Source organism: Macaca mulatta, chromosome 18 (assembly GCF_049350105.2).
Source record: "Macaca mulatta isolate MMU2019108-1 chromosome 18, T2T-MMU8v2.0, whole genome shotgun sequence".
In the NCBI taxonomy this organism is placed as follows: domain Eukaryota; kingdom Metazoa; phylum Chordata; class Mammalia; order Primates; family Cercopithecidae; genus Macaca; species Macaca mulatta.
The window spans coordinates 21,675,435-21,702,196 of NC_133423.1; the positions used below are offsets into that span (position 1 = coordinate 21,675,435).

General features: G+C 43.1%; 1 protein-coding gene and 1 pseudogene across 1 annotated transcript; one reads left to right on the top strand and one right to left on the bottom strand.

The window, feature by feature from the left end:
- Positions 1-291: 291 nt before the first annotated feature.
- CPLX4 (complexin 4) lies at positions 292-25,327 on the top strand. Its single transcript, XM_001087561.5, has 3 exons — positions 292-645; positions 6,181-6,268; positions 23,798-25,327. Exons 1-3 carry the CDS (start codon positions 479-481, stop codon positions 24,023-24,025), a joined length of 483 nt encoding a protein of 160 aa, XP_001087561.1. The 5' UTR covers positions 292-478; the 3' UTR covers positions 24,026-25,327.
- Positions 7,977-8,351, bottom strand: LOC697334 (small nuclear ribonucleoprotein G pseudogene; annotated as a pseudogene).
- Positions 25,328-26,762: the final 1,435 nt, after the last annotated feature.

Genomic DNA, 26,762 nt, shown 5'->3' on the forward strand with positions numbered 1-26,762 from the left:
TTCAACAGGATGTTGTGCTCAAGGGCTGGAATTTGGAAATTCCACAACAGCTATATAATCAGTCAGCTCTGATTAATTTAATTGAAACAGGACTCTTGATGAAGCCCTGCTGTGCTTATAATTAAAAATTTAGAAACGGGTAGGGAGAGGGGTAAATGATGTGGGGGTTTCTTTTTCCTGTGAAATTAGCAGAGTGTATTAATTCAGAAGGTAGGCAGTTGCCTCTGATTGTATGCTTTAGTAATCTGAACCATCTGCCTCTATATACTAAGGAGTTCACCACTTTAATCCAGCTTACGGCCGACAAACCACTCTTCTCTATCAGTATGCCCTTGAATAGATGAGGCTGTGCAAAGTCCTTTGCTCTTAAATGTATTGCTGTCATTGAGAATATTTGGAGGTTTTCTCTTGGGTTTGTTTGGATTTTGTTTCTTCAGCTTTTGTCTAATTTTGGTTTTATTTTTCTGGAGCAGAGAAAATGGCTTTCCTTATGAAAAGTATGATAAGTAACCAGGTAAAGAATTTAGGATTTGGTGGTGGGTCTGAAGAAAATAAAGAAGAAGGAGGTGCATCTAATCCTGCAGCAGCTCAAGGGATGACTAGAGAGGAGTATGAGGAGTATCAAAAGCAAATGATTGAGGAGAAGTGAGTACATGCTACTTCATTTCCCTTAAAAAGCAAAGGAAATTCATTCTGGCCATACCTTCTTCAGTTCTCCAGTTTATTTCTCTTTGCTTTTTAAGATGCCTTTCCTTTTGCAGTTTACCTCTAAACCAAGGAAAGGTTGTTCTTCTAAAGTAAACGGTTCCCTAACATCAGCAGCTACTATGTTCTGTGTTCTATATTCTACATGTATGAATGGAAATGAACAATAATAAATTAATCTATATGTTGTTCTTAAAGCAGCTTAACACTTTCTGGTCTAGGCATGTTTTGATTGACCTCAATTTAATCATTTAGACGAAAAATGGTGGGTTTAACTATCTTTACATTCTTTCTAAACTTCACCCTCCTAGCAAGTAGAAAGTCTTCAAATTGTAAGAATTCAGACCTTATACCTAGAAAAGGGCCTAAAAGAACATAGTGTAGCTTCCTTGATCTGGCATGTGAGAGAAAAAAAAAAGCCGAGAAAGCATAACATGACAATTATGTCATAAGACTTGGCTTATCAAAGACTATGAATAGATTTGTGGACTGTTTAATATGGAAATTCTAAACATACAGAAAAGTAGAATAGTAGGATGAATACCCATATATACCTATGACATAAAATCAACAGCTTACAGTTTGCTATATTTGTTTACAGATTAAATAGATAGGTGGTAGATAATAGTTTTTAAAGTAAATTACAGATGCCATATACTTCACCCCTAAATACTTCAGCCACCTTCCTCCAGAAAATAAAGGCATTCTCTTGGCTATATAAAATATAACAAATATGAAATATAAGCAACATTTTAGTTGAGTATTATAGAATGTGAGTATCACCAACAACTTTTCGCCACTTGAAGACTGATTCTGAAATAAATGTAATCTTTGTGTAATTTTTTAATGTTTAAGGTAGAATTAAAGTTCTTTTAATAATCAGTTAAGAAATGAAACATCAATCTATAGGTTAAATGTTTATCATATATTTCAAAAGAAAAGTATTTCTTTTTTGCCACCTGGGCTCTTTTGCTAACGATCAATTACATAATAGTTGCCTAAATCCTATTGCTAAGATGATTATAGGTGAAAAGGTTAATGACCTGGAGGAAACAAAGAAAGTACAAAGACTACATTTAGCGGAAACCTTGTCTATTGTATTCTTTTGAAAGAAATCATGGCTTATAAACTACCTAGAATACATTATGCTTGGTTCTGCAGTAAGTTAAAGTTGGTTTTTTTAAAAAATGTCAATGCAACTAGTAAAAATGATGTTGGTGCTAAGACTTGGGCACAAGAAGCAGCATTCCTTGAATATTGGCTGATTTTACCTATGGTATGCAAAACAACAAAAAGCTGTAAAAGCAAAATAAGTACTGTGTAATGGAGAATAGAAGACAAACATCAGCATCAAACATTCTCAGATCAAGAAGGCTAATGAAAACAACAATGTAGACTACAGTTGTAAGCATACAAAATATCATTTAATATGTTCAAGCAGCAGATCCGACTGCAGATAAGGCATCTATTTGATTAACTAATGTCCTAGTTTTCCTTAATTTTATATCTGGACAGATCAAAGCTCAAAATGGCCAAATCATACAGTCAATCAGTAGATTGAGTTGTCAGCTACTCAGCTTTTTGCGTACGTGTGTGTGAGAATATTATATATTTGTGTAGTCACTCAGTTTAAGAAATAGTGTCAGGACAATGGGGCATTCGGCTTCCCTATGATACAGAGGGATGACTTTCAGTCCATTGTTTGAATTTTCAAGAGTTTCACCACCTAGAATGCAATATGTAGTAGGCATTAAAAATAATTCACCACAAGATAAACACAGAGATAGCTACAAACAGTAGAGTATATATAATAATTAAAATGAATGTTAGCAAATAAAAGCCTCCTACCTAAACCCATCCTCATCATCTTAGGAAGTGGGGAGATTGACTATATGAATTATAAATAAAAAACTATTTAGCAATGCACTCTAATAATGCACATTCATTTTTCTTTTCCTTCTGTGTTCAATGTGCGTGTGTGTGTGTGTGTGTGCACACCACTGGTAACATTAGTACTGAAAGAGGTCTAAACATAAATAGACTATCTGGAAAGGAAATAAAACAATAGTCTGTTTATCCCTACATTTTCTCAATTATATTAAAATGTTTCTTTGCCTTACTTATGCTTCAGCAGTTTCTACAATACCATTCGTAACTTGACTCTGACCTTTGTTTTATTCAGTAATTGTTTGGACGTCTAGTATGAGCATAGCATTGTGAGGAATGTACCAAAATGGAACAGATAGGTTTTCTTCTGCAGGAATTTACACTTTACGGGGAGACTAGCTAGCTGCATGTGACTATAAACGGAGCAACCAGTTTTTCTGTGTGATTTGTAGACTGGCTCTAGAGGACTGGAATCTAACTCTGTGTGGCATTAGTATCAACAAATGGATCAATGCGGTTTATAGTTATCTGATTTTCAACAAAGGCGCCAAAATAATCAGACCAGGAACGGAAAGTCTTTTCAACAAATGGTGCTAAACAACCGGAAAACATTGAACTTCAAACCCTACTTGACACTACACAAAAATTAATTTGTTATGTGGCATACACATAAACATAAAAGCCAAAATTATAAAGCTTTTCAAGAAAAAAAGTAGGAGAATATCTTTGCAACTTGAAAGTGGATGAAGGTTTCTTTATCATGACCCAGATTGGGAATGACCTTATCAATGACCATAAAATTATTAAATGATAAATTCAACTCTAAGTTGAAAACTTTTATACGTTAAAAGATGCCATTAAGAAAATAAATGGGTAAGCCAGACTGAGAGGATATATTTGGAAAATATATCTGACAAAGGACTGGGATCTAGGAAATATGACGAACTCCTAAAACTCAATAATAAAAGCAAAAAAAAAGGGAAAAGTTGGAACAACTACTTCAGAAAGATAGATATATGGCCAATTAAGTACATGAAAATCTTACGTGAAAGTACATGAAAAGCTGCCTGATATCATTAGTTGTCTTGGAAATGGAAAAAATATAAATCACAGTAAAGTAGCACTCCATAAATACCAGTATGACTAAAATCAAAAAGACAAAAAATATTAGATGTTGCCAAAATGTGAAACCACTAGAACTCTGGTTTCAATTGTTGAGACATAAACTAGTATGACCACTTTGGAGAAAGGTCTTGCTGTCTCTTATAAAACTAAATGTATCCCAGTAAGTCACCCTAGAACTCAGCAAATTCCATGCCTAGTTATTTACCTAGTAGAAATTAAAATAGATGTCCACAATAAAAACTAGAACAACAATATTCAAATCAGCTTTACTCACTGTAGCCCCAAATGGGAAATGATTCCGGTGTTCATTAACAGAAAAATGATTAGACAAATGGTGATTGTATTTGTGCAAACAATAGAATACTTACCACTCAGCAATAAAAAGGAACCAGCTACTAATACATAAAACAACAAAGTGAAATCTCAAAAGTATTTTATGCTGAGTGAAAGAGGCCTTACACAAACATGAACTGTATAGTTCCATTTTATGAAGTTCTAGAACAGGCAAAACCAATCTATGGTAGAAAAGGTGTGGTGATTGCCTCTAGGGCTAGGGGGTAGGCCTTGATCAGGAATGGGGTTGGGGAAATTTTCCCAGGTGAGAGTAATGTTTTCTATCTTGAGAGGGTTTTTGGGTTACACAGGTGTGTGCATTTTGGGGACTCTTTGAATGGTGTGCTTAAGAGGTTTGTGCATTGCATTGCATACAACTTTTGCTTCCCAAGAAGAAAAGAGAAGCTATAAACAAACATTTCACGCTAGTTAATGACATGCATATTGAAGAGTTTGGGGGAAATGTTACTGATTTCTGCAACTTTGAAATGTATCAAAAAAGTAAAACGTGGATAAAGAGAGGAATAGATGTGATAAAAACGTACCGTGAGATGCAAATTTTAGAATCTATATGGATTTGATATTAAAATTCTTTCAACTTTTCTGTATGTTTGGAAGTTTTTACAGTAAAATGTGGGGAGAAAAGGTCTGCTGCTTGTCCACGCCACAGGTCGCTAATCTCCTGGACAGGTTACTTTATTTGGTGTCCCTCTCCAAAACTAGAAGGTTGAACTCGATGCTTTCTCATGCCCGCTCCAGACCTGACATTCTGGGGCTGGAAATGAGTTCAGAGAGCACCTGAGCCCAGGGCCTGTGATCAGTAGTTTAACCTGATCGTTTGCTGCAGCTCCTTCCTTAACACTTAGCTGTTTGCGTAATGGTGAAGATTATTTCCAAACTCAGAGTCAAGACATAGAAACCAGTTTTCACCTGAAAATAAAAACAGGGGATTTGTTTTAAGCAGATACTGCTTTCCTCAAAGACAGTTCACCAGATCCACGGGTAGAATTCCCGTCAGGCCTCACATAGGCCTAAACCAGGAAGCAGGAGGCTGTTGAGAGGCCACGAGCACTCTTTCCCCATCTTCTGCCATTGCTTCTATCTGGGCGTGACTGCTTTGTTCTTCCTCAGCAGCCAGACTACAAGGTTGGTGGAAAATGACAGCCAATGGCTACCAAGTTCATCTGTTATTTTGCCAGCCACATTGCAAGTGTCTGTCATTCTTAGCACCAATCCTATATTTTCAAAGAAGAGATTTCATTTACTGAGCTTGGTCTAACCCCATATAGTCAGAGGGCAGGGCCGTGTATATAAATTCAGCTACCAATAAAGCACTTCTGTGGGCAGCAGAGAAGGGTGATGGTGCTTGTGAGCTTGCAGACATCTCCAAAGGTGTCTGCTTTTGTCTGGATCATCATTAGCAGGAATGTCCATTTCAAACCAGCATAACCGTGAGTCCAATTAGATCATTCACACAGCAGGATCCCAGTCTGGCATTCTGGAAACATACCCTACCTTGTTTGGGGCTACCTCCTTCCAAACCAGGAAGAAAATGCCATGCCTAAATTGGGGTCTGGAGAGAGTAACAATGAAGGGAGACAGGTTTACATTATATCCCCCAACACCAATGGTCTTCAAAGAACTGCCTGGTTCTGGACACTGTGACCCTATTTTAGTTTGCATAAGAATCGCTCGGGAAGCTTGCTAAAAATGTAGCTTCCCCTCCCCTGCACCCCGAGATTCTGATGCAGCAGGGCTAGGATCAGGCCCAGGAAGCTGCATTCGTCATAAGTGCACCAGGTGATTCTGAGGCTCATGGTCCTTGGCTGAACAGTCCATGGAAAACTCTATGTTGGGAATAATCACCCTGCCCCTCTCCTGGTTCGCATCATAAAGAGATGCCTAGGACCAAATTGTCTTTGGGACTTAGGGGTATATACTGAAAGTTATGACAGTAGAGTGACAGACAGGCAGATGTTTGGGGACCTAGGAAAAAAATCCCATATTTCCCAAGTGTCTGCCAGCAGTGGCATCTCAGAGGGTGTAACCCAATATCTGGCTCCTCTGTGCACGGTTGGGAATGTCTTCAGCTCTCTGTATCCTTCTGATCCTTTATTCTTTAACTTTTAGGATGGAAAGAGATGCTGCATTTACACAGAAAAAGGCTGAGAGGGCATGCCTCAGAGTTCATCTCAGAGAAAAATACAGGCTCCCAAAGGTAAGACACTCTGAACACAGGAAACAGCTAATCATTTCTTAATTACCAAAAAATGGGAAGTCATACTTGATTATCCGCAAGGGATCATGCTGAATATATCCTAATTGTAACTGAGATGTTTGATATAGTGAAAAGGGAACTGAACGAGGAGTTCATAAAATCTTGATTCCATTTTTTAACTTAACTTCTATGAACTTCCACTGTTGCTAAAAAAAAAAAAATGGAGTTAATACCTATAAATGACATTTTAACATAAATTTATCTAAAGATTCTCGACCTTCTCTATGTAAATACACAATGGGGACAATAATCATAGCTGACATTGGTTGAGCTCTTTCTAGGTACCAGGCACTGTGCTTTGTGTGTATGAATTCATTTAGGTTCTGTTCATCTCTGCCTTACCATAGAGGAAACACAGGCATGAAGAAAGTAGGTACCCTCCTGCCATGGGCCAGACAGCCAGGAAAGGCAGAGCCCATGGTCCTGATTTCTATGATATTCCACCTCTATTTAAAATGAACCATCAATTGCTGGTTTGGGGAATAATGTAGTAGAGACAGTCATCACCCAGCACCATCTTATGCATCTCAGCACTGGCTGAGGATGACTGCTGTAGGTTGTGGCCGAGTGAGTCGTTGGTCTCCTGGTGGGAAGGGAATGCCTTGACATGTTGTAGAACATGTCTTAGATGTACTATTCCAGGGCTTGCATCCAGTAATGACAGAGGGCCTGTCACTTGCTACTCTGACTCATACCACCTGACTCCAGCTTTACTACCTGTCCACCTGACTAAATGACTCCACCTTCAACTTCTGGGTTGGTCATTCAACTTCATATTCCAAAGATGCACCATCCCTTAAAGAACATCTTCCATCTGGAGAAGCCAAAGAAAAAGATCCTCCAAAGGGCATGATCCCAAGTATGAGAGCCACCTCCAAATCCAGGTGGTTTAGAAAGTGCTGCTAAACCAACTCCTTCCATTGATCCCCAGCAGATCCAAAAAAAAAAAACTGGTTTTAGAAACTATAAGCATGAAACAAGGGAGAGTCCACTGTCTATTCAAGGTCACTGATGAAATCACCAAAGACTTAAACATGGTAGAGGTTGATCCCTAAGGTTCCCAAGGAACCCGGGTTCTGTTCTTAATAAGAGAAGGAAAACCCACAACAAAATGTAAGCTTATTTCATCCACAACCAATGAACTTGTAAAAGAATGCCTTGCTTTTCCTATCCCACCCTCTATTCAGGTTTAATAACTTTTCCCCACTGTGCTTGCATTTTGGAAGAGTGAAGCACTTCTAAACACTGTCCTTTCCACTTTCATTGTCTGGTGAATTTCCTGAAACTCCCTGGATGTCACTGGCTCTCTTTAGCAATGTGGCCTCCCCCTAGGCAGGAAACTTGACTCAGATTCATGCTGCTTCACTGAAGCTCTGGCCTCTGCTCTTGTGCCATCTGATTAAGGCACCATCAATCTTGTTGGGATGAAGCAGAAATGTCACATACACACACACACACACACACACACACACACACACACAAACACACACGATTGGCTGGGTGTGCATCGTCCAGAATGGTAGAGCTTTTTAAAGATTTATTTTTGACAACTGTTATTCTTCTGTAGGGATCTAGGGAGAACTGGGGTTCAGTTGTGGCTCTGTAACACAGTATCACATGGTTTTATTTATTTATTTATTTATTTATTTTGACTATTACAAAAGTTTATTTAACAAAAAGTCTAATATGAAAATGTATATGACCTAATTTCCCTGTGGAGAGAGGACATGGGTTTCTCTGCTGAACAGCCATTATTTATACTCGTTCCAAGGCTTCTAACATGATGATACTATTTCCTCGTATTACCACCATTCCAATATTGTTCTGTTGCCCACTAGTTGCCATCTCCACACATTCATCTATCACAAGGTTCATAAAGGGATCAAATCCCCACAATATTCCTTGGACATGTCTGCCACCATTTAATTTCAATGATAACTTCTTGTCCATAAATTTTTTCAACTCGGGAGGGTGAGCTTTGCTCATGGCGTATACTCCGCGGACTCACAGACGCCTTGGAACTCACATGGTTTTAAAAAATATCTGAGTCTCTTAATTTACGCAGCAGGAATAGAAAAAAAAAATCTGAGCCTCAGTATCCTCATCTATAAAATGAGGGCTGAAGTACCTAACTTCATAGGATCTTTGTCTGAGATAATGTAATATAAAGAACCTAGTACAGCACCTGACAATAGAGCTCTTATTGTTGACATTATGATCTCTGGGCACAAAAGTCTTATTTCCTGATAAAAACAACCAGGGGGCTTGAGGACCGCCAGTCCTTAGGTGTGTAATCAATGCAACAATGGAGTTTCCTGAGCCTCAAGGCCCCAAGCCTTTTATCTTTTTCTCCACTAATGGTGAATCAGCAGTCTTGCTGACTTCCAGATCCTCAGGAGTGAACACCCTTAGACTTAGCAGTAAGGTTTAAGTGCTCTTTTGAGAAAAATAATTCTCAAATCTCTGTGCCAGGGTATCCTTTGAAACAAAAGCCTTTCCAACAGAAACTATGGAAAAAGGAAAAAATGATAGCCATGAAATGCACAAATCCAGGTCCTCCCTGGAGAATGATTGCGGCTATACCTGCATAGGCTACTGCTCCCTAAAGCCAGCTAGGGGGAGGGACCGACATGAAGGACGTTGATGAATGAACAGTAGAGCTTACCAGTGTCTTTCACTGCCTGGCTTACTGATGTTCATATATCCCCTTTGCTATAGCTGTTTCAAATGCATAATGCATTTGAGACCCCATCTGATTTCCTCATAGACCATGAAAGAGACCATAAAGCTCATCTAATAATCTCATACCACTGCGTCATTTTATACCTGGGGAAACTGCAGCCCAGGGGGGTTAAGTAGCTTTGCAATAAGCCACATCTTCTGTGACAGACTCAGGATTGGAACTCAGGCCCCACAACCATGAAAAAGAGCAGTTTGTTCACAAAAGGACTTTGACAAAGCTCCCCGTCTCAAGGCATTTGTTCTTTCTACTTCTTTTTTTTTTTTTTTTTTTTTTTGAGACGGAGTCTGTTGCCTGTTGCCCAGGCTGGAGTGCAGTGGCACAATCTCAGCTCACTGCAAGCTCTGCCTCCCAGGTTCACGCCATTCTCCTGCCTCAGCCTCCTGAGTAGCTGGGACTACAGGCGCCCGCCACCATGCCCAGCTAATTTTTTGTATTTTTAGTAGAGATGGGGTTTCACTGTGTTAGCCAGATGGTCTCGATCTCCTGACCTTGTGATCCGCCTGCCTCAGCCTCTGAAAGTGCTGGGATTACAGGCGTGAGCTACCACGCCCGGCCTCTTTTTACTTTGGGTAAATTTTTTACCCAAAATTTTAGGGCAGTTTTGAATTCCATGTGGCTTAAAAAAAAATGGGAGTATATTCTTTCTCCTGTGTTGTCTAACAGTTTGACCCTAGATCTGCAAGCAGCTGTCTAAATTCCAAATACAATCCAAACAAACAGATGAGGATTTCACTTGAAAACATTGTACACACCATCATTCACTGCAGTTTACGTCCAGGCGGGGACCCCCTTCTCCAAGGGCATTTTTTGTTTGTTTAAGTTCTAGGGCACATGTGCACAACGTGCAGTTCTATTACATATGTATACACGTGCCATGTTGGTGTGCTGCACCCATTAACTTGTCATTTACCTTAGGTATATCTCCTAATGCTATCCCTCCCCCACTCCCCCACCCCACGACAGGCCCCGGTGTGTGGTGTTCCCCACCCTGTGCCCAAGTGTTCTCATTGTTCAATTCCCACCTATGAGTGAGAACATGCGGTGTTTGGTTTTCTGTCCATGTGCTAGTTTGCCCAGAATGATGGTTTCCAGCTGCATCCATGTTCCTACAAAGGACATGAACTCATCCTTTTTTATGGCTGCATAGTATTCCATGGTGTATGTGTGCCATATTTTCTTAATTCAGTCTATCATTGATGGACATCTGGGTTGGTTCCAAGTCTTTCCTATTGTGAATAGTGCCGCAATAAACATACGTGTCATGTGTCTTTATAGCAATATGATTTACAATCCTTTGGGTATATACCTAATAATGGGATGCCTGGGTCAAATGGTATTTCTAGTTCTAGATCCTTGAGGAATACCCACACTGTCTTCCACAATGGTTGAACTAATTTACAGTCCCACCAACAGTGTAAAAGTGTTCCTATTTCTCCACATCCTCTCCAGCACCTGTTGTTTCCTGACTTTTTAATGATTGCCATTCTAACTGGTGTGAGATGGCATCTCATTGTGGTTTTGATTTGCATTTCTCTGATGGCCAGAGATGACGAGCGTTTTTTCATGTGTCTGTTGGCTGCATAAAATGCTTCTTTTGAGAAATGTCTGTTCATATCCTTTGCCCTCTTTGTGATGGGGTCGTTTGCTTTTTTCCTGTAAATTTGTTTAAGTTCTTTGTAGATTCTGGATATTAGCCCTTTGTCAGATGAGTAGATTGCAAAAATGTTCTCCCTTCTGTAGGTTGCCTGTTCACTCTGATGGTAGTTTCTTTTGCTGTGCAGAAGCTCTTTAGTTTAATTAGATCCCATTTGTCAATTTTGGCTTTTGTTGCCATTGCTTTTGGTGTTTTAGACATGAAGTCCTTGTCCATGCCTATGTCCTGAATGGTATTGCCTAGGTTTTCTTCTAGGGTTTTTATGGTTTTAGGTCTGACATTTAAGTCTTTAATCCAAGCTAAAGGAGGATGTTCGAACCCATCACAAAGAAGCTAAAAACCTTGAAAAAAGATTGGACAAATGGCTAACTAGAATAAACAGCATAGAGACGACCTCTTAAATGACCTGATGGAGCTGAAAATCATGGCACGAGAACTACATGACGCATGCACAAGCTTCAGTAGCCGATTCGATCAACACTGATCAAGGGTATCAGTGATTGAAGATCAAATGAATGAAATGAAGCGAGAAGAGAAGTTTAGAGAAAAAAGTGTAAAAAGAAGTGAACAAAGCCTCCAAGAAATATGGGACTATGTGAAAAGACCACATCTACGTCTGATTGGTGTACCTGAAAGGGTCGTTTTTATATGGTTGCATTCGTAACAATGGATTCTACACACAGTGTTTCAAAACTGTGCCTATGGTATGGAAGATACTACAAATACCAATAATACAATTGTCTGCTTTTTGTAAACCACATAGAAATTCTAACCCCGTATAGCTAGCCATAAAAACAGCACCTAATAAAACTACACGATAAGAAAAATCAGCTACTCTGGGCACACTGCCTATGAGTTAGCCCTGCTCTGCAAAGAGCAGTTTAAAAACTAAAATTAAAAAATTTTTAAAACTCAGCTGGATCGTATTCCACTCAGTCCAGTTATCACCAGCTGTGGCTAACTTCCCCTACCCCAGTGCAACACCTTGCGCTTGCAAACCAGCCCCACCCTTGGGAGCCTCCTCTGCCTCCCGCGCTGTCACTTGTCACACGTTACCCTCCCGCCCGCGTCCCCCCCCACCGACGAGGCTCTGGGTACGGGGACCCTTCGATGGCCCATGTGGCGAAAAAGAGGCTCCGGGGGACAGACACGTTTCCCAGGCTAACGTCTGCCCAGGCTGTGCAGAACAGCCGCTCCCCTCCAAGTCAGATCCCGGCTGGAGCGCGGAGGGCGCCGCGGCCGCCAGCGCGGGCCCCGAATCCTCGACGCCGGCGCCCCCTGGTGTTCCTAGCGCTGCGGCCACTGGCACCCGCGGGAGGGGGAACCCGGGCTGCGGGTGGTGGCAGGACCAGGGCGGGGCAGAAGCCAATTTCCAGAGGTGACTTAAAAAAAAAAAAGTCTTGATAGGTCATTGGATGGAATGGGGGAAAAACAAAATAACAACAAAGAAAGAAAAGAAAAAAAAAGTCATATTATTTTGTTATTGAGGACCTACTCGTGCGTTTCCTATCCTCCCATGGCATAACGGGAGAGGGAGCTCGCAAACAGCCGAGTTTCCGCTGTCTCCGCAGTGACCGTGCTGGAGAGAGATTCTGAAACGACAGCAATCGAGGGCGGGCTGAAGGAGTTGGAATCTTCAGCCTTGAGAGGATATGACTGAATAAATGAAGCTTATGGGGGCAGAATCATGCCCCAGGCCTCCAGTGCCATGCTTTTTATTCTAATGCTGAATTCAGTCAATTTACCCAGTGGCTTGGCTGCTGGTTGTTACTGAACTGTAGGTACCTAAGGTCTGTCTCATTATGCAGAGAAATCTCCGCAATGGAACCTTTAGAGAGCCATCCTCAGAGAGAGGCCGGGCACGGTGGCTCACGCCTGTAATCCCAGCTCTTTAAGAGACCGAGGCGGGCGGATCACCTGAGGTCAAGAGTTCAAAACGAGCCTGGCCAACATGGTGAAATCCCGTCTCTACTAAACATACAAAAAAAAAAAAAAAAAAATTAGCTGGGCGTGTTGGCGGGCCACTGTAATTCCAGCTACCCAGGAGGCTGAGGCAGGAGAATTGCTGGAACCCGGGAGGCAGAGGCTGCAGTGAGCTGAGATCGGGCCACTGCACTCCAGCCTCGGCGATAGAGCAAGACTCCATCTCAATAAATAAATAAATAAATAAATAAATAAATAAATAAATAAAAAATAAAAAGCCATCAGAAAAACATGGTGGGGATGCGAGGTGTAGGGTTTTGTCTCCTAGATGCTTCATTAAGGAGCAAGGAGGCCCTGGAAGGCCAGACAGTGCCCATCTGGGTCACTAGGAGATGTAATTGAGAAGCCCAAGGCATGGTGCTCTGTCCAAAGAACTGGAGGGAAGGAGAGGAGAGGCAGGCCTGTCAGTGCTGCCTCTTACTGCGGCCAGGGGAGGGGTCACTCAGGGCTGAAGCAAAGGAACTGCTGTATTCGGTGGGAAACAGAGCAACAGATTCCCAGGTCCTTATGAGTCACCTCCATGGAGCTTGGCTTCCGAGGTCATCTGAGGAACATGCCAACCATCACTCCCCTCCAACCCTCTAAGTTCTTTTCCTAGAACAGGTTCAGGTTCCTGGATGACCACAATACTTTGGTTCCTTGACACCAGTGTCTGAGTGCTGTTTCTCTTTTCAATAGACTTACTTTTTTACGTCCGGAAAAGAACATCCCATATGTGTGCACTCTATACATAACCATAAGGATCGTATACATTTAGGGACATGCCGAAGGTCACAAAGCTTGCTGTGACAAATGGAGACTCAAGCCTCCTTACTCTTCATCCACTACTTTTTCGTCCCCCCTTCTCCTCATATCCCTTTAGACTGGGCATCAGATTCCTGGTGGTAGACTTTAGAACTGAACACACTGTCTAACAAAGAAAATGGCACAGGACAGAAAGCAGGGATCCCTGGGACTCTGGTGGGCTCCTAATAACCTTCCCCTCCCTGCCAGGTTTGCAGAATACTTAGCCTGTGCCATCTTCTAAAGCCCATATTGGGTAAGCATTCATAGTAATAGTATTAACAGCCCACAGGGAACTGGACGAATTTAACACGTCCTCCAGCTAATGAGGGATGACCCCCTGGGTACCTCATTCACAATTCCCCAGGGTCACCACCACAGCGCTTACATAACAGCAGGATTCAGTTCTAGACCCTTCCCCTGACCAAGGCCCGACAGGGAGCAGATCTGAGAAAATGTCTTCCCAGGAGCTGTCAGGTCTAATGAGGATAACTATGTCACATTTTGGAATTAGAACTGTATTTTCTAAAGAAATTATTTGGCTGGTGTTTCCTCTGAAAAAGAGTTTCACTCTTGCTGACAGGGAAAAGCAAATGTAGACTCTTTGAAAAGGAACAACACAAGCCATAGCCCTCTAGATAAACAATAAAAGGTCTTGGGTCTCAAGTTTATTAATTGTTAGTGACAATACTATTTGCTATGCCAATGTCTTTTGATGACCATTGTTAATTTCGGTAATCAGATAAGTAATTAAATAAGTGCAGTAAACAAATTGCAGTTATCTGCAGTATGTATATGTATATGTATCTATACCAGTCATTATAATGTCCATGTACACATATCCAGATTATGTCGATATCCTCTAGTTGTCAAATTATAGGTCATCAGAGGACTTAAAATGCCTAAAGTCATCCTTGATGCTTACGTTAGATTTGGATCACACACCACTAATTATTCCGGACCCTGTATCTTCAGTTTCTCCTTCTTCATTGGCCTCTCCTTAATAAAAGAGGTCAAATCTCTCCCATCTAAAACAAGCAAACAGTACTTTCTGAGTAAACATGGCTTTTTAGGTATCTTCCCTTAAATGACTAGTTCTCACTGCTCTGCTGAAACCTTCTTCTTCCAGATGTTCAGTGTCTGTCTAAATACAGTGGGTGGTTCCCTTAATTTCTCTTGGGGCCTCCTTGTTTCTTCTAGCACTGATGATCACTTCTTCCTTAAAGCCCACTTTCTCCTCAGCTTGCAGACATCACCCTCTGGTTCTTGTTCTTGTTCTTGTACTGCTTCTTCTTCATGAGTTATCTTTCTCTGTCTGCCTCCAAATTGTGGGATATTCTAGGGTGCCCCCTTGGCTGGCTCTTCTTCTCACTCAAGCCTGAACATTGTCCACGAGGGCTGCACCTTGCCGTTGCTTTCTGCTACCACCTACATGTTGATGATTCTCAAATCTGTACTTCCAGACCACATCTTCTCCCCAAATTTCCCAACTGCAGCTACGTTTACTTGGACACTTCACAGATAGAACCAGCTCATATCCAAAACTTACTTGCTCATCCTCCCTCTAAACCTGCTCCTCCTATAGGCTCCACTTCCATGGGTGACTCTCCCGACAAGCCCATCTCCCAGGCTGGCTACCAGATGTCACCACTGCCTCTTCCCTCCTTGCTCCAGCTGCATGTCCAGTAAATCGCCAAGTCATCTTAATTCACTTCTGAATAGTTCTCAATTCACCATAGCTTTTCTACTTGGAGTCTTGTCCCTCTCCACACTGAGGTTTCTAAAATGCAAATCTGATCCTCTTTCTTCCCTGTTTTTTTTTTTTTTTTTTTTTTTTTTTTTGTTGTTGTTGTTTTTTAAGGCCACTATGTCTTTTAGAATAAAATCCAAACTCCTTGTCCTGTATGCCATGATATGGCTCCTGTCTCTCCAACTTCACCTCTTGCTACTACTCCCTGCCTGGACTAGCGCTTCCTCCTGCTCTGTTCCGTGCTACCTGTGGCCTTTCTGTAAGACTCTGGTTAGTGCCACTTCTTCCAGGGCCTTCCATGATCTCCCTCCCCCTACCTAATTCTGGATTTGGTCATCCTCCTCTATGTTCCCATATATCTTGAGTCCATGTCTCCTACATCATCTTATGACCCTAAATATCTGCACCTACTGTGTGCTCCTTTAAAAAAGGGGCTGACTTTTAAATCTCTCTGCTCAGTGCCTAGCAAGGTGACTGGGATATAGAAAATGGCACACACACACACACTCACACACACACAGTGATTGCTGAGTAAATGGGTGTTATTGGGGAAAAAGAAAAGAAAGAAAAATGCCCAGCTGGGTGCAGTGGCTCACGCCTATAATCCCAGCACTTTGGGAAGCTGAGGTGGGCGGATCACGAGGTCGGGAGATCAAGACCATCCTGATCAATATGGTGAAACCATGTCTCTACTAAAAATACACAAATTATCTGGGCGTGGTGGTGCGTGCCTGTAATCCCAGCTACTAGGGAGGCTGAGGCAGGAGAATCTCTTGAACCAGGAAGCTGGAGGTTGCAGTGAGCAGAAATCGTGCCATAGCACTCCAGCCTGGCAACACAGCGAGACTCCATCTTAATAAAATAAAATAAAATAAAATAAAATAAAATAAAATAGAAACACCCAAAGAACAAAGTATCAAAAACAGCAGAAAAATTTACCCGCCATTAGAGTTACATTAAACTACAATTTTATGAAAAGAACAAGTCCAGATTCAACATTGTAGTTTTGTATAAAACACAAAGGTTTCCTTGTTTTATAAGTAAAACACCATATTTCTTCAAGTAGAGGAAGTAATATGTTTTAAATAAAGCTACAAGATTCTTTCTAAAAGCAAATGTGTCCCTCTCCCTGGCCAATTTAAAATGTATATGTAAGTCAAGCTAAATTAATAAGAGAAAACAGTTCCACAATGAACCCTAATCCTATTAACAGAATTGTCAATCTAGGTTAGTCATTGAAAAATAATGTTGTGACCCCTGCTGAGCTATATGATTTAGTTACACCTGGTGTTTGTCTGCCGTATTAAGGGCACCATTCATTTCGAATAAAGATGCATATAGGAGAAACTCAACAGAGTTGTCATTAAATGTGTCACATTGAAAGCTCCATTACAGTTGAATTTAAAATTTGCCTCTTAAAAAAAAAAAAAACAAAGATGATTGTGTGAACCTTCCTTTGCCAGACCCCTTCAGATTAGGAGCTCTTGGGGCTGCCCAGCAGGGTCTGAGACACCGAAACCTCCTGCTTTCTGAGCAGCTGTTTCTGGTGGCCAGGCGGCGGGGAGGCCATCAGAGGCCCCATCAGCCGCCATCTCTTCCTTCCTCTCCTCACCCTGCCCCAGTTCGGTTTGCTCCTCCTACTTATGCCCTTGAAAGAGCAATGGACTGCATGTCTACAGGGAGCACGGGGATGGGAAGGAGTCACTGGACACTAGTGAAGCAGGATTTCAAGACGTGTTGCTTGGCCACACCAGCTTTGTCATGTCATCTTCACAAGCGCCCTGTAAGGTAGGTAGATATCACCTCGACTTTACAGATGAGAACACCGGCTCAGAGAGGGAAAGTGACTTTCCAAGGTCACAGAGCCAGTAAATGGCAGAACAAGACTCTACCACGAGACAATCTGAGTCCACAGGCCACGTTTTCTTGCTAGACCCTTCTGGCAGCTGTGTTAGGTTCTTATGCCCTAAAAAGCAGAATGACATTTTTGAAGAATCATTACCTCTCGAGACCTCACTTGCCTCATCTGTAAATGAGGGGCTTGGATATGCGGCCTCCAGGAGCTTCTTGAGTCCCTGTGGAATGTCTTCATAAGGGAAAGAGGTATGAGATGTGCACAGCTGGTATCTAGAAATTCTCATTCCCTGTAGCTCCCGACGCATGCACACTTTCAATCAAATTGAAAACCGATGCCTATTCCTCAAGAAGACAAATCCACACCATCTGTCCTAATCTGCGGGTGCTGAGGGGTCTTTAAGTAGCTGAAGAGGGAAGAGCAGCAGCGGGGCACAGCAGAAGGAGTAGCCAGCACGCCCCAGCCCAGGGCCTTCACACCAGCCACACACTACCTTCTAAGGGCAGCAGCCCCACTCATGACCAGGACAGTGAGCGTGGTTTATGAAGACAAGTACCTGACTGCTCAAGTCCATGATCCTCACAATTATGTCAATCTCACGCTACATGAACTCCTCCATGTGAAAGAAATCCATTCTTTTAGCTTTTGGTATCCTGTGGGCAACGATAAGTGAATAAACTAAAAACAAAATCAAATCTACCTAGTGTCAATCACACTGGCATTTGCTTATACACCACCCTTAGCTAACTGGACTCTGACAAGAGGAGAATGCTCAGCTTTTTGAAGACATAACCATCTAAGATAATTTATCATGGTATCTCAAGTTTGGTGAAAAGAGAAGGCCAGTTTATCCAGGTCTAGGAAGTAGTAAGTCTTGAAATCCAGGGTCACGTTTATCTTTTGGTGAATGGTCATGCATCAATCACAGGAAATGACAATGGTAGGATATGGAGCTATTCAAATAACGGGGTATTCAGCAGTGGCCATAAAGATAATAAGTCTGGTTAAAAACAAGAGATTAAAACGGATTTCTCATCAGCTGGCATAAAAATAATTAGCTCTTAACTGCATTAAACAATATCCCAAATTGATAAGATTTCTAGAAATGAGAAGATCTCTGAAACAGAGCCTCTGAGAACAAAGTATAGCCTATAAGTCCCCTAATTATGTTCTGGCTCACTCATTCATTCATTCACGCCACGGTTCTCATCCTTGAGCCTTCCTTCCCTCCCTGGAGCTGCTTCCGGCCCGTAGTGATGCTGATTCACATTGGCTGTAACTGCACTTGTATTTGGGGATTGTAATGAGCCATTACTTCTTTTCCTTGAAGTGTGAACTGTGTCCAAATATTCCTGGTCTCCCCAACCCAAGATTTGTCAATGGGCAGCAGAACGTGTGGACAAGACATTCATTGTTTGAACTGCAGACAAGGTCCTGTCAGCAGGGTGGTTCATTAGGAAGAGAGGAAACAAGGCTGCTGTGTCCACTGTATAAATCCCATTTATGCTTCTTAATTGCTTGCTCTGTCCCGGATCTTTCTCTTAAGGGCCAATACTCTCCCACCGTCTCTTTCACTGTCCATGCCTTCTTTATCCCAGGGATCCTTTCAGCAGGGATCTTGACACTGAGCTGCCCTCTTTCCTCTAAAATATTCATAACCACCACTACCACTTATCCAGAGCTTAGATGCTTGCGAGGCTGTTTCACAGCATGTCTCATTCGATCTGCTCAACAGTCCTCTAAGTGGCCCTTCCATTGGACATCAGAAACATAAGTTGACTTGCCCAAGGTCATGCATTGGTGAATGACAGATCTGGGACTCGAACCCATGTCTAACTCCAAATCACACAATCTTTCGTTCTCCTAGGCCACCTCTGGCAGGAGAACGGTCTGGATAGGCTGCAGCTTTTTACAAAGGAGACACTTGAATACTTAGCCAGTTCTAGGTCTAGGGCTAGCTCAATTAGTTAGGATCCAGAGCTAACGAGGCTACAGGCCCACATTTGGTTCCAGAGGGCATGATTTTCTCCTCTAGCCACTCAACAGCCTTGTCTAGTTGTCCTACCTTTAGTCATAAGGTTTCCATGGCACAGGCCTCAGCCCAGAGTAATCAGTTTCAAGACTAGAATCATCTCCGGAAGCAGTCATGCTCTGGGGGAGGGCCAGTAGCCTTGTCCTTCTAGATCAACGGTGAGTGGAGGACTCTCTGACCAAAGCCATTGACTACATCCAATGCTGTCTTTGGACCTGGACATCTGAGGCCACTGCCCTGCGGCCCATGTTTTAGAGGGCTCTGGTCTCTCTTCTAGCCACCCTCTTTCACATGGGGTGAAGAGTCTGTGGGCCAAAGGGCCTAGACCAGGCAGAGCCACACCCCTCTTGTAGACCATGCTCAAGCTGCTCAGGACCCCAAACGGCCTGCCTAAGTGCATTCCAGAGCCTTCCCAGGCCTCCGATGCAGATCTGTTCTCCTGAGAGTGGCCAGGCAGACTAGGCCTGAGGAGTGGGGTAGGGGTCATGCTCCCAAGGTCCCAAGGCCCTTCCCAGTGAGGGCTGGAGCCAGGAACTGGAGAAAAAAGAGGGCCAGGTTGTGAGCCAGGAAGTTCTATCAGCACTTGTGCTCTACCATTCACAAAAATTAGGGGTGAGCCCGACAAGAGGTAAGGGGAGCTAGGGCTGGCTAGGTAGCTTTCTCCTAGAATGGAAAGCCTAGTGCTAAAGAGGAAATGACTAAGCCTGGCTTGTTAGAAAAACCAAGGATTTGAGTGAAGGTAGGAGTCACTGCTAGGTCAGAGATAAGGTGCCAGGACATCACAGCCTCCTGAGAGGGCTAACCCCATGTGCAAGATTGCCCACAGTAAATTCCCCTGTCCACCTCTGAAGGCTCTTATTTTTATGAATAACTACTACTGGGTGAGTGCTTAACAGATTCTAAATAACTCAGTTACCATCTAATCAACCCTCGACAGCTCTAAGGCAAATAATGCAATTCTCCACATACAGACAAGGAAATAAAGCTCAAAGAGGCTATACAAAGTGCCCCAGGTCACCCATCCTGTAAATGGTAGAACTAACGTTCTCACTCAGGCAATTTAGTCTGCGATGCCCCAACAGGATTACAAAGATAAACCGGTAGCTATGAAAACAGAGCTCTTTATAGCAAAGAGAACCTACAAATTTAAGTATTGTTAAGGCTGTTATCTTCCCTGACAATAGGTTCATTGAATCATTCAGTAAACATTTATTTTAATTTTTGAAAATATTTATTTATTTATTAAGACATAGTCTCTCTCTTTGGCCCAGGCTGGAGGGCAGGGGCGCAATCTTGGCTCACGGCAACCTCTGCCTCCCAGGTTCAAGCGATTCTCCTGCCTCAGCCTCCCGAGTAGCTGGGATTACAGGCGTGTGCCACCACGCCCTGCTAATTTTTTGCATTATTATTAGAGACAGGGTTTCCCTAATTTGGCCATGCTGGTCTTGAACTCCTGACCTCAGGTGATCCCCCCACCTCAGCTTCCCAAAGAGCTGGGATTACTGGCTTGAGCCACCATGCCCGGCTATTCAGTAAAGATTTAATTCTTTGTGTCTGCATGCCAGAAACTTTGCTGGGCTATGAGACAGAAAGATGAGTAACTTACAGCCTTTGTCTTCAAGAAATGTGGAGCAGTGGTTCTCAAACTTCAGCAAGCCCCCGAATCACCAGGAGGACTTGTGAAATCACAGATTGTGAGGCCTGCGCCCTGAGTTTCTGAATCAGTGGGTCTGAGTAGGGTCCCAGCGTGTGCATCTCTAGTGAGGTCCCAAAAGATGCTGATGCTGTTGGCCTAGAGAACCCACTTTGAGAACCACTTTGATAAAACTTAGGGCAATCAAGATCCTCTCCATGAGGCAACGTAGAATTGCACTGCTCTTGCTTCCCTGAGCAAGAGGCACAAGGATAAAACAAACCTCAGAGTCGCCCTTGAAGGAGGAAACCATCCCGAAGCTTCTTCAAGCACAGCAGAGCCATAGAGAGTGGCCTTGCTGAGGTCTCCCTGTGAATGGGAGGCAGGCGAGCACCATCCCGTGAGCCCTCACGAGTGTGTTCAGTGTTTTATAACCCTGGCTGGCTGGCTGCCTGGCTTTCCTTTGGCCCCTCTAGCTGCCCGTCCCTGCAGGCCCACAACAGTTACCCTGTCCAGGTTCAAACCTGGCGACATGCTTGGGGATCTTACTACCAACCTGAGGGAAGGGGCCAGAATTCCTGGGAATGTCTTTTCAAATCACTTGCATTTGATGTCAGGATGCATAAGAGAGGGCAGATGTCCCACATTTGCGTGAACTGAGAATGAGTCGGCCACCTTGTGCTTTTCCTCTCCTTCCTGCAAAAAGGCCCAGAAGATGATCGGCAAGGAAAGCAGCTGCTAGGGAAGGCAAATAAAAAATAAATAGAAATGCACAATTGGCTGGGAGCCCCTAGGGATTAACTAACTAATTAATCCCACAACAGTTTGACCAGGAACTAATTAATCCGTTAAGCACTTGGAGGGCCCAAGGCCCTGGCCAAGAGCAGGGAGAGGCTTCACATCTCCAGAGGCTGGCGCGGAGTGGGACTGTCCTCCCGGGTCTCCAAGGAGGGCCTCGGTGAGGACTGTCCTTCCCAAAATCATTGGTTCCCCCTGCATCAGAAATCTGCTTCTCAAGCTATTTCTTGAGCCAGGTTCCTGTGTCACTCTGCCCAGGGAACCGAATCAAAGAAGAGAGCCCTGAGGAAAGGCTGCTGGGCTTCAGCCCCTCCAAGTAAGAGAGCCACAGACAGTTAGAACTGGAAAAGATTTCAGCCATCTGGTCCTTCCAACCCACTTTACAGATGAAGAAGGAAGTTTACAGGTTACCCTCGTGTGCCGTTTGGACCTAGAGACAACTGATGTTTCCTTCCAATCATTCCTACAAAGCACCCAGACAGGGGGAATTCAGATCTCCCTTTAGGTGCTGTCTTTAACTCCACCTCAGAAGTCACCAGGTGCAGAAATCTTTCTTAAAACAATGTAGTCTGATTGACTTAGATCATCATTTTTTAATATGATTTTTCATGAGCTTTGGTAACAAATTTAAGGCTGGTCACAACATATTCAGGTGGCTCTAACATAGATCTTTCCTCTCATTAGCTTTTCTGACACTCTTTTTAATCTTCTGTTTCCCTGAAACCCAGGTCACCTCATGTTACAACCTGATCTCCAAAAAATCTGACAGCAGCCATCTGGGGATGTAAGCTAATGTTAACCTTTCCCAGAGAATGGTTTTCTTTAGACTTGTCTCTCATTACAGAACAGGAGGCTTTACAGTCTAAGTGGTGAAACAATCTCAACTGAGTATGGTGGTGCATACCTGTGGTCCCAGCTACGTGGAAGGCTGAGGTGGGAGGATCGCTTGAGCCTAGAAGGCCAAGGCTGCAATGAGCCAAGATTGCACCACTGCACTTCAGCCTGGGTGAAAGAGATAGACCCTGGTTAAAAAAAAAATAAAAATAAAAATAAAAATAAAAGAATCTCAAAGACCAGGCAGCATGCACTAAGAAATTCTGGAACAGACACTCCTAGAATCACAAAATGAAATGTGCAAGGCACTTGTGATAGCATCAGCAACACCGAAGGCTAGACTGCCAGGATGCTGAGTGGGGGCCATGCACTTGATGGTTCACTTAATACATGTGTGCTGTGGGCCAGACTCCAGTTCAGGTGCTAACGGTGGAGTTGAATCTGACAAGGGCCCATGTCAGGGGCTCCCTGTCTAGTGGAAGGGAGGAAAAGAGCAATGATTAAGCAAAAGTTGCCACTAAGGTGTGATGAGTGAATTAATGCATACTGTCTAGTCACTATAAACTGAAACCTCATCCTTTAGAGTGGGGTCAACCAGGTGAGTGGATCTTGGCATGTGCCTGATAGAGTCTGCAAGACTTGGAAAGCTGCCCTTAGGCAGAGTTGGGGTGTGATGCCCCAGCTTTTGTGTGTATAAGCATCACAGAGAGAAAGGGCTTCTTAAAAATCCAGATTGGGTTGGGAGTGGTGGTTCACGCCTGTAATTTCAGCACGTTGGGAGGCCGGGGTGGTTGGATCACCTGAGGTCAGGAGTTCGAGGCCAGTCTGGCCAACACAGTGAAACCCTGTCTCTACTGAAAACACAAAAAAATTAGCCAAGTTTTGATAGTGTATGCCTGTAAATCCAGCTGCTAAGGAGGCTGAGGCAGGAGAATCACTTGAACCAAGGAGGCAGAGGTTGCGGTGAGCTGAGATCGAGACACTGCACTCCAGCCTGGGTGACAGAGCAAGACTCCCTCTCAAAAAAAAACAAGCAAAAAAAAAAAAAAATCCAGATGGCTGGACTCCACCTCCAGAGTGCCTGCTTCAGTGGATCTGGGATGGGGCCCAAGAATCTGTAGTTCCAGCAGGCTCTAGATGATGCTAATGCTGCTTGTCCAGGGACCACACTTGGAGAACCGCCATACTGGAAGGTTCTGATTGACCCAAGGTGCCATGAAGGAGGGACGTCCCTACAGGAGCCTCCACGACTGCCACCAGGACCAGGCTTGACTGCAAGGCCAAGTGTGCCACTCACTTCCTTTATTCTCTACAGACTTCCTCCTGCTGCTTTTTAAAATGTATTTAGTTACTGAGTTAGTAGGTTTAGAGTTATTTATCTATCTCTATTTATTTTTCACATAGAGTGAAATGGATGAGAATCAAATCCAGATGGCTGGAGATGATGTGGATTTACCCGAAGATCTCCGGAAAATGGTAAATGAAGATCAAGAAGAGGAAGAAGATAAAGATTCTATTCTTGGGCAGATACAGAATCTCCAGAACATGGACTTGGATACCATAAAAGAAAAAGCCCAGGCCACCTTCACTGAAATCAAGCAGACAGCGGAGCAGAAGTGTTCCGTGATGTGAGGGGTGGGAGGGGTGGAGGGAGGGAACCAGTCATCCTTGGAAAAGACCACTCTCCTGTGGGACGTTTCGAGCAGTACATGTTTTAATGTAGTGAACACATTAAGGAAAACCACGATGATCCATTGATAGACAATCATTTGGTTGTTCTAAATATTCCTGGCAGAGCATTTAGCTAGCACCTTGCAGCAGGAACCATATTTTCCTTTTAGTTATAAATGAGATGAACTGGAAATTTTCAGGTGTAAATGATGATGCAGAACACGTATCTGCTTAAAGACCTTGAGATGAGCCAAGAAGAAACAAAAGCAAGTGGCATTTCCTCTCCAACTTTCTTCCTTGGAGGCCAAGTTCTCACCCTGTCCAACTATTCGCAGGACACCAGGTCCCTTCAGAGAAAGATGTGGAGAGTCAAGGTGTCCACTGGAAGCCGGGTTGCCCACAGGGAGCTGAGGCTACAGACTCCAGGGCAATCAAAGGTCACCACCCCCACCCCTCACCTCCAGGCTCCTTGAATTTGTCAGTGATACTCATCAAGTTTGGTCCTTGGATGCTTCTCAGCCAAGTGGCGGTAGCAGGGATGTGGTGAACAATGAGAAATTGAGGCAGGGAATAGACCTCACCAGCCCTTTGCATTGGAGATCATCACTCTAGTGGCTATGGGAAGAATGGAACCGAGGGAGGCACAATTATAGGCAGAGGGAAACCAGGGAGATGGCTGCTCTTTTTGAGTTGAGCTTAACTCTCCTTGTCTGAACTTGGTGATAGCAATGGAAACAAAGTGGGTAGACTAACAGAGAGCGTTAAGAAGTTAAATCAGTCTCTCTCTGTCTCTCTCTGTCTCCTCCCAACCTATTTCTCTCTCATCCCCTTCCCTCCTTCTTGTCCAATCTCCCTGTCTCTTTTTTTTTTTTTTTCCTTCTCCTGTCCCTTCCTATCCCACCCCTTCAGACTACCTTCCAGCAAATCACACTGTCATTTGGTGCCACAGGCTTTCAGGGTAGGCACTGATTTTTTTTCCCTAATATCTGCTCTCTTTCAAAAGGAACAATTCAAAAGACTTAGGACAGTTACCACTGAAACACTTCAAGCTATTTAGCTAAAGCCCACCAAACCAAAACAAAATACTGATTTTTTTTAGTGAATCTGTTCATATGGTGAATAAAGATCTATCAAAGGAAAAGGAAACTGAGACCAAAAACTTAGGGTCTAACTTGTTCTAAACCCAGAGTTCCCAAATGTGTTGTACAAGAAGTTTTATGTAATAAAAATATGCAAATAAAACAAATGAATAAAGGTCTAAAACCTATGGTCCTTGGCAAAGTTCAGCCTGTCTTGGAAGTTCCTGGGAGAACATTGGTGCAATGATTGGGGCTGATTAGCTTCTAGTCCACAAACCCAGATGCCATGAGCACATTTTAAAACTGCTCGTCTTTTATCAGAAATGGCATGTGAGTTGTGATTTGTTTTATAGCAGAAACTTTAAAATACTCACTTTCTAAAAAACTACAATATAATAGATATGATTTAGTTTCAGTTTAATGCCTTACTCTGCCCTGTAGTTGACGGAGTGGGTAGTATGGATGGGTGAGAGGTGCTGCATGTGGCCTGATGTCTGTACACTTTGTATGACATAAAATACTACAACTGCCAAATTGTTCCACAGACTAGCCTCAGGATGACAAAGAAGACGTGCTTTCTGTAAAAGATGCAGCCAGTTCTGCTAAGGAAATCACTAAATTGGCACTTCCTCTTGACTGCCAACATTACTCCAATGCAATTTGGTCATTGTCTCAATGAAGTCGCACAACTGCCAGAAGACTGTGACCATGATTCCTCTCATATCATATCACACAACCCCACAACACAGCCCAGTATATCACCTCACCCCACACAATGGTACCCCACATCACATTACAACAGACCACAACCTATCATACCACATTACACCACAACACACCGCCCCACACTAAACCACCCCTCACCACACGGCCACACCACCCCAATCAATACCAAATCACATGTGTATGGGTTGGGAGAGGGAGGACATGTATTAGGGCATCCAGAAGGCCTTTTTCTCTCTAGAGGGTGGATTGGTGTCTGTGCTGTATGATGTCAATGAGCACAAAAAAGTCTCTCAGCATCAAAACCTAGAATCCAACAATTATTAAGGACTAGGAGGGAATCTATTCTAATCTCCCATACAATAAAGGGACCCTTTCCAAGTTGTCCCTGTTGAGCCTTATTTGAAAGCTTCCAGTGGTACAGAATTCACTATCTGCTGCTCCAAGGAAATTTAACAACCACCATTCCATTTTTAGACAGCTTTAGTTGTTAGAAAATCCTTCTTTGTCTTAAGCTGAAAATGGTTGCATCTTTAATCCATCGGTCATGGTTCCGTTGAATGGAACTACACAGATTGTGCCTACATTCCCACTCAGGCTTTGATATATTCCCCTCTCGGTTTTCTCTTTTTCAGGAAAACATCCTCACTTCTTTTCGTCAATTCTCATCATACAGTAGGAACACTGTGAACAGACTGGGTAATTGAGCGCTGACTGCTGATGTCTAGGAGTGAAGCCAGCCATGCAGAAGGCAGCAGTGCTGTCACCTTTCACACCCTGCTACTGGACTAGATGCTTGAAGCCATTCCTGAGCCAACTCATAGTCAGGAATGAGGATTTTAGACCCAATTCCACTAGGACATGACCTTAGACAAGTCATTTATTCTATCTGGAAA

What these genes read in the sequence shown, in the direction of transcription:
- CPLX4 (XM_001087561.5), top strand. Translation starts at nt 479, where the DNA reads ATGGCTTTCCTTATGAAAAGTATGATAAGTAACCAGGTAAAGAATTTA. An exon ending in AAGCAAATGATTGAGGAGAA is followed by an intron (nt 646 to 6,180) that starts GTGAGTACATGC and finishes TTTAACTTTTAG; the next exon opens with GATGGAAAGAGATGCTGCAT. An exon ending in AAAAATACAGGCTCCCAAAG is followed by an intron (nt 6,269 to 23,797) that starts GTAAGACACTCT and finishes TTTTTCACATAG; the next exon opens with AGTGAAATGGATGAGAATCA.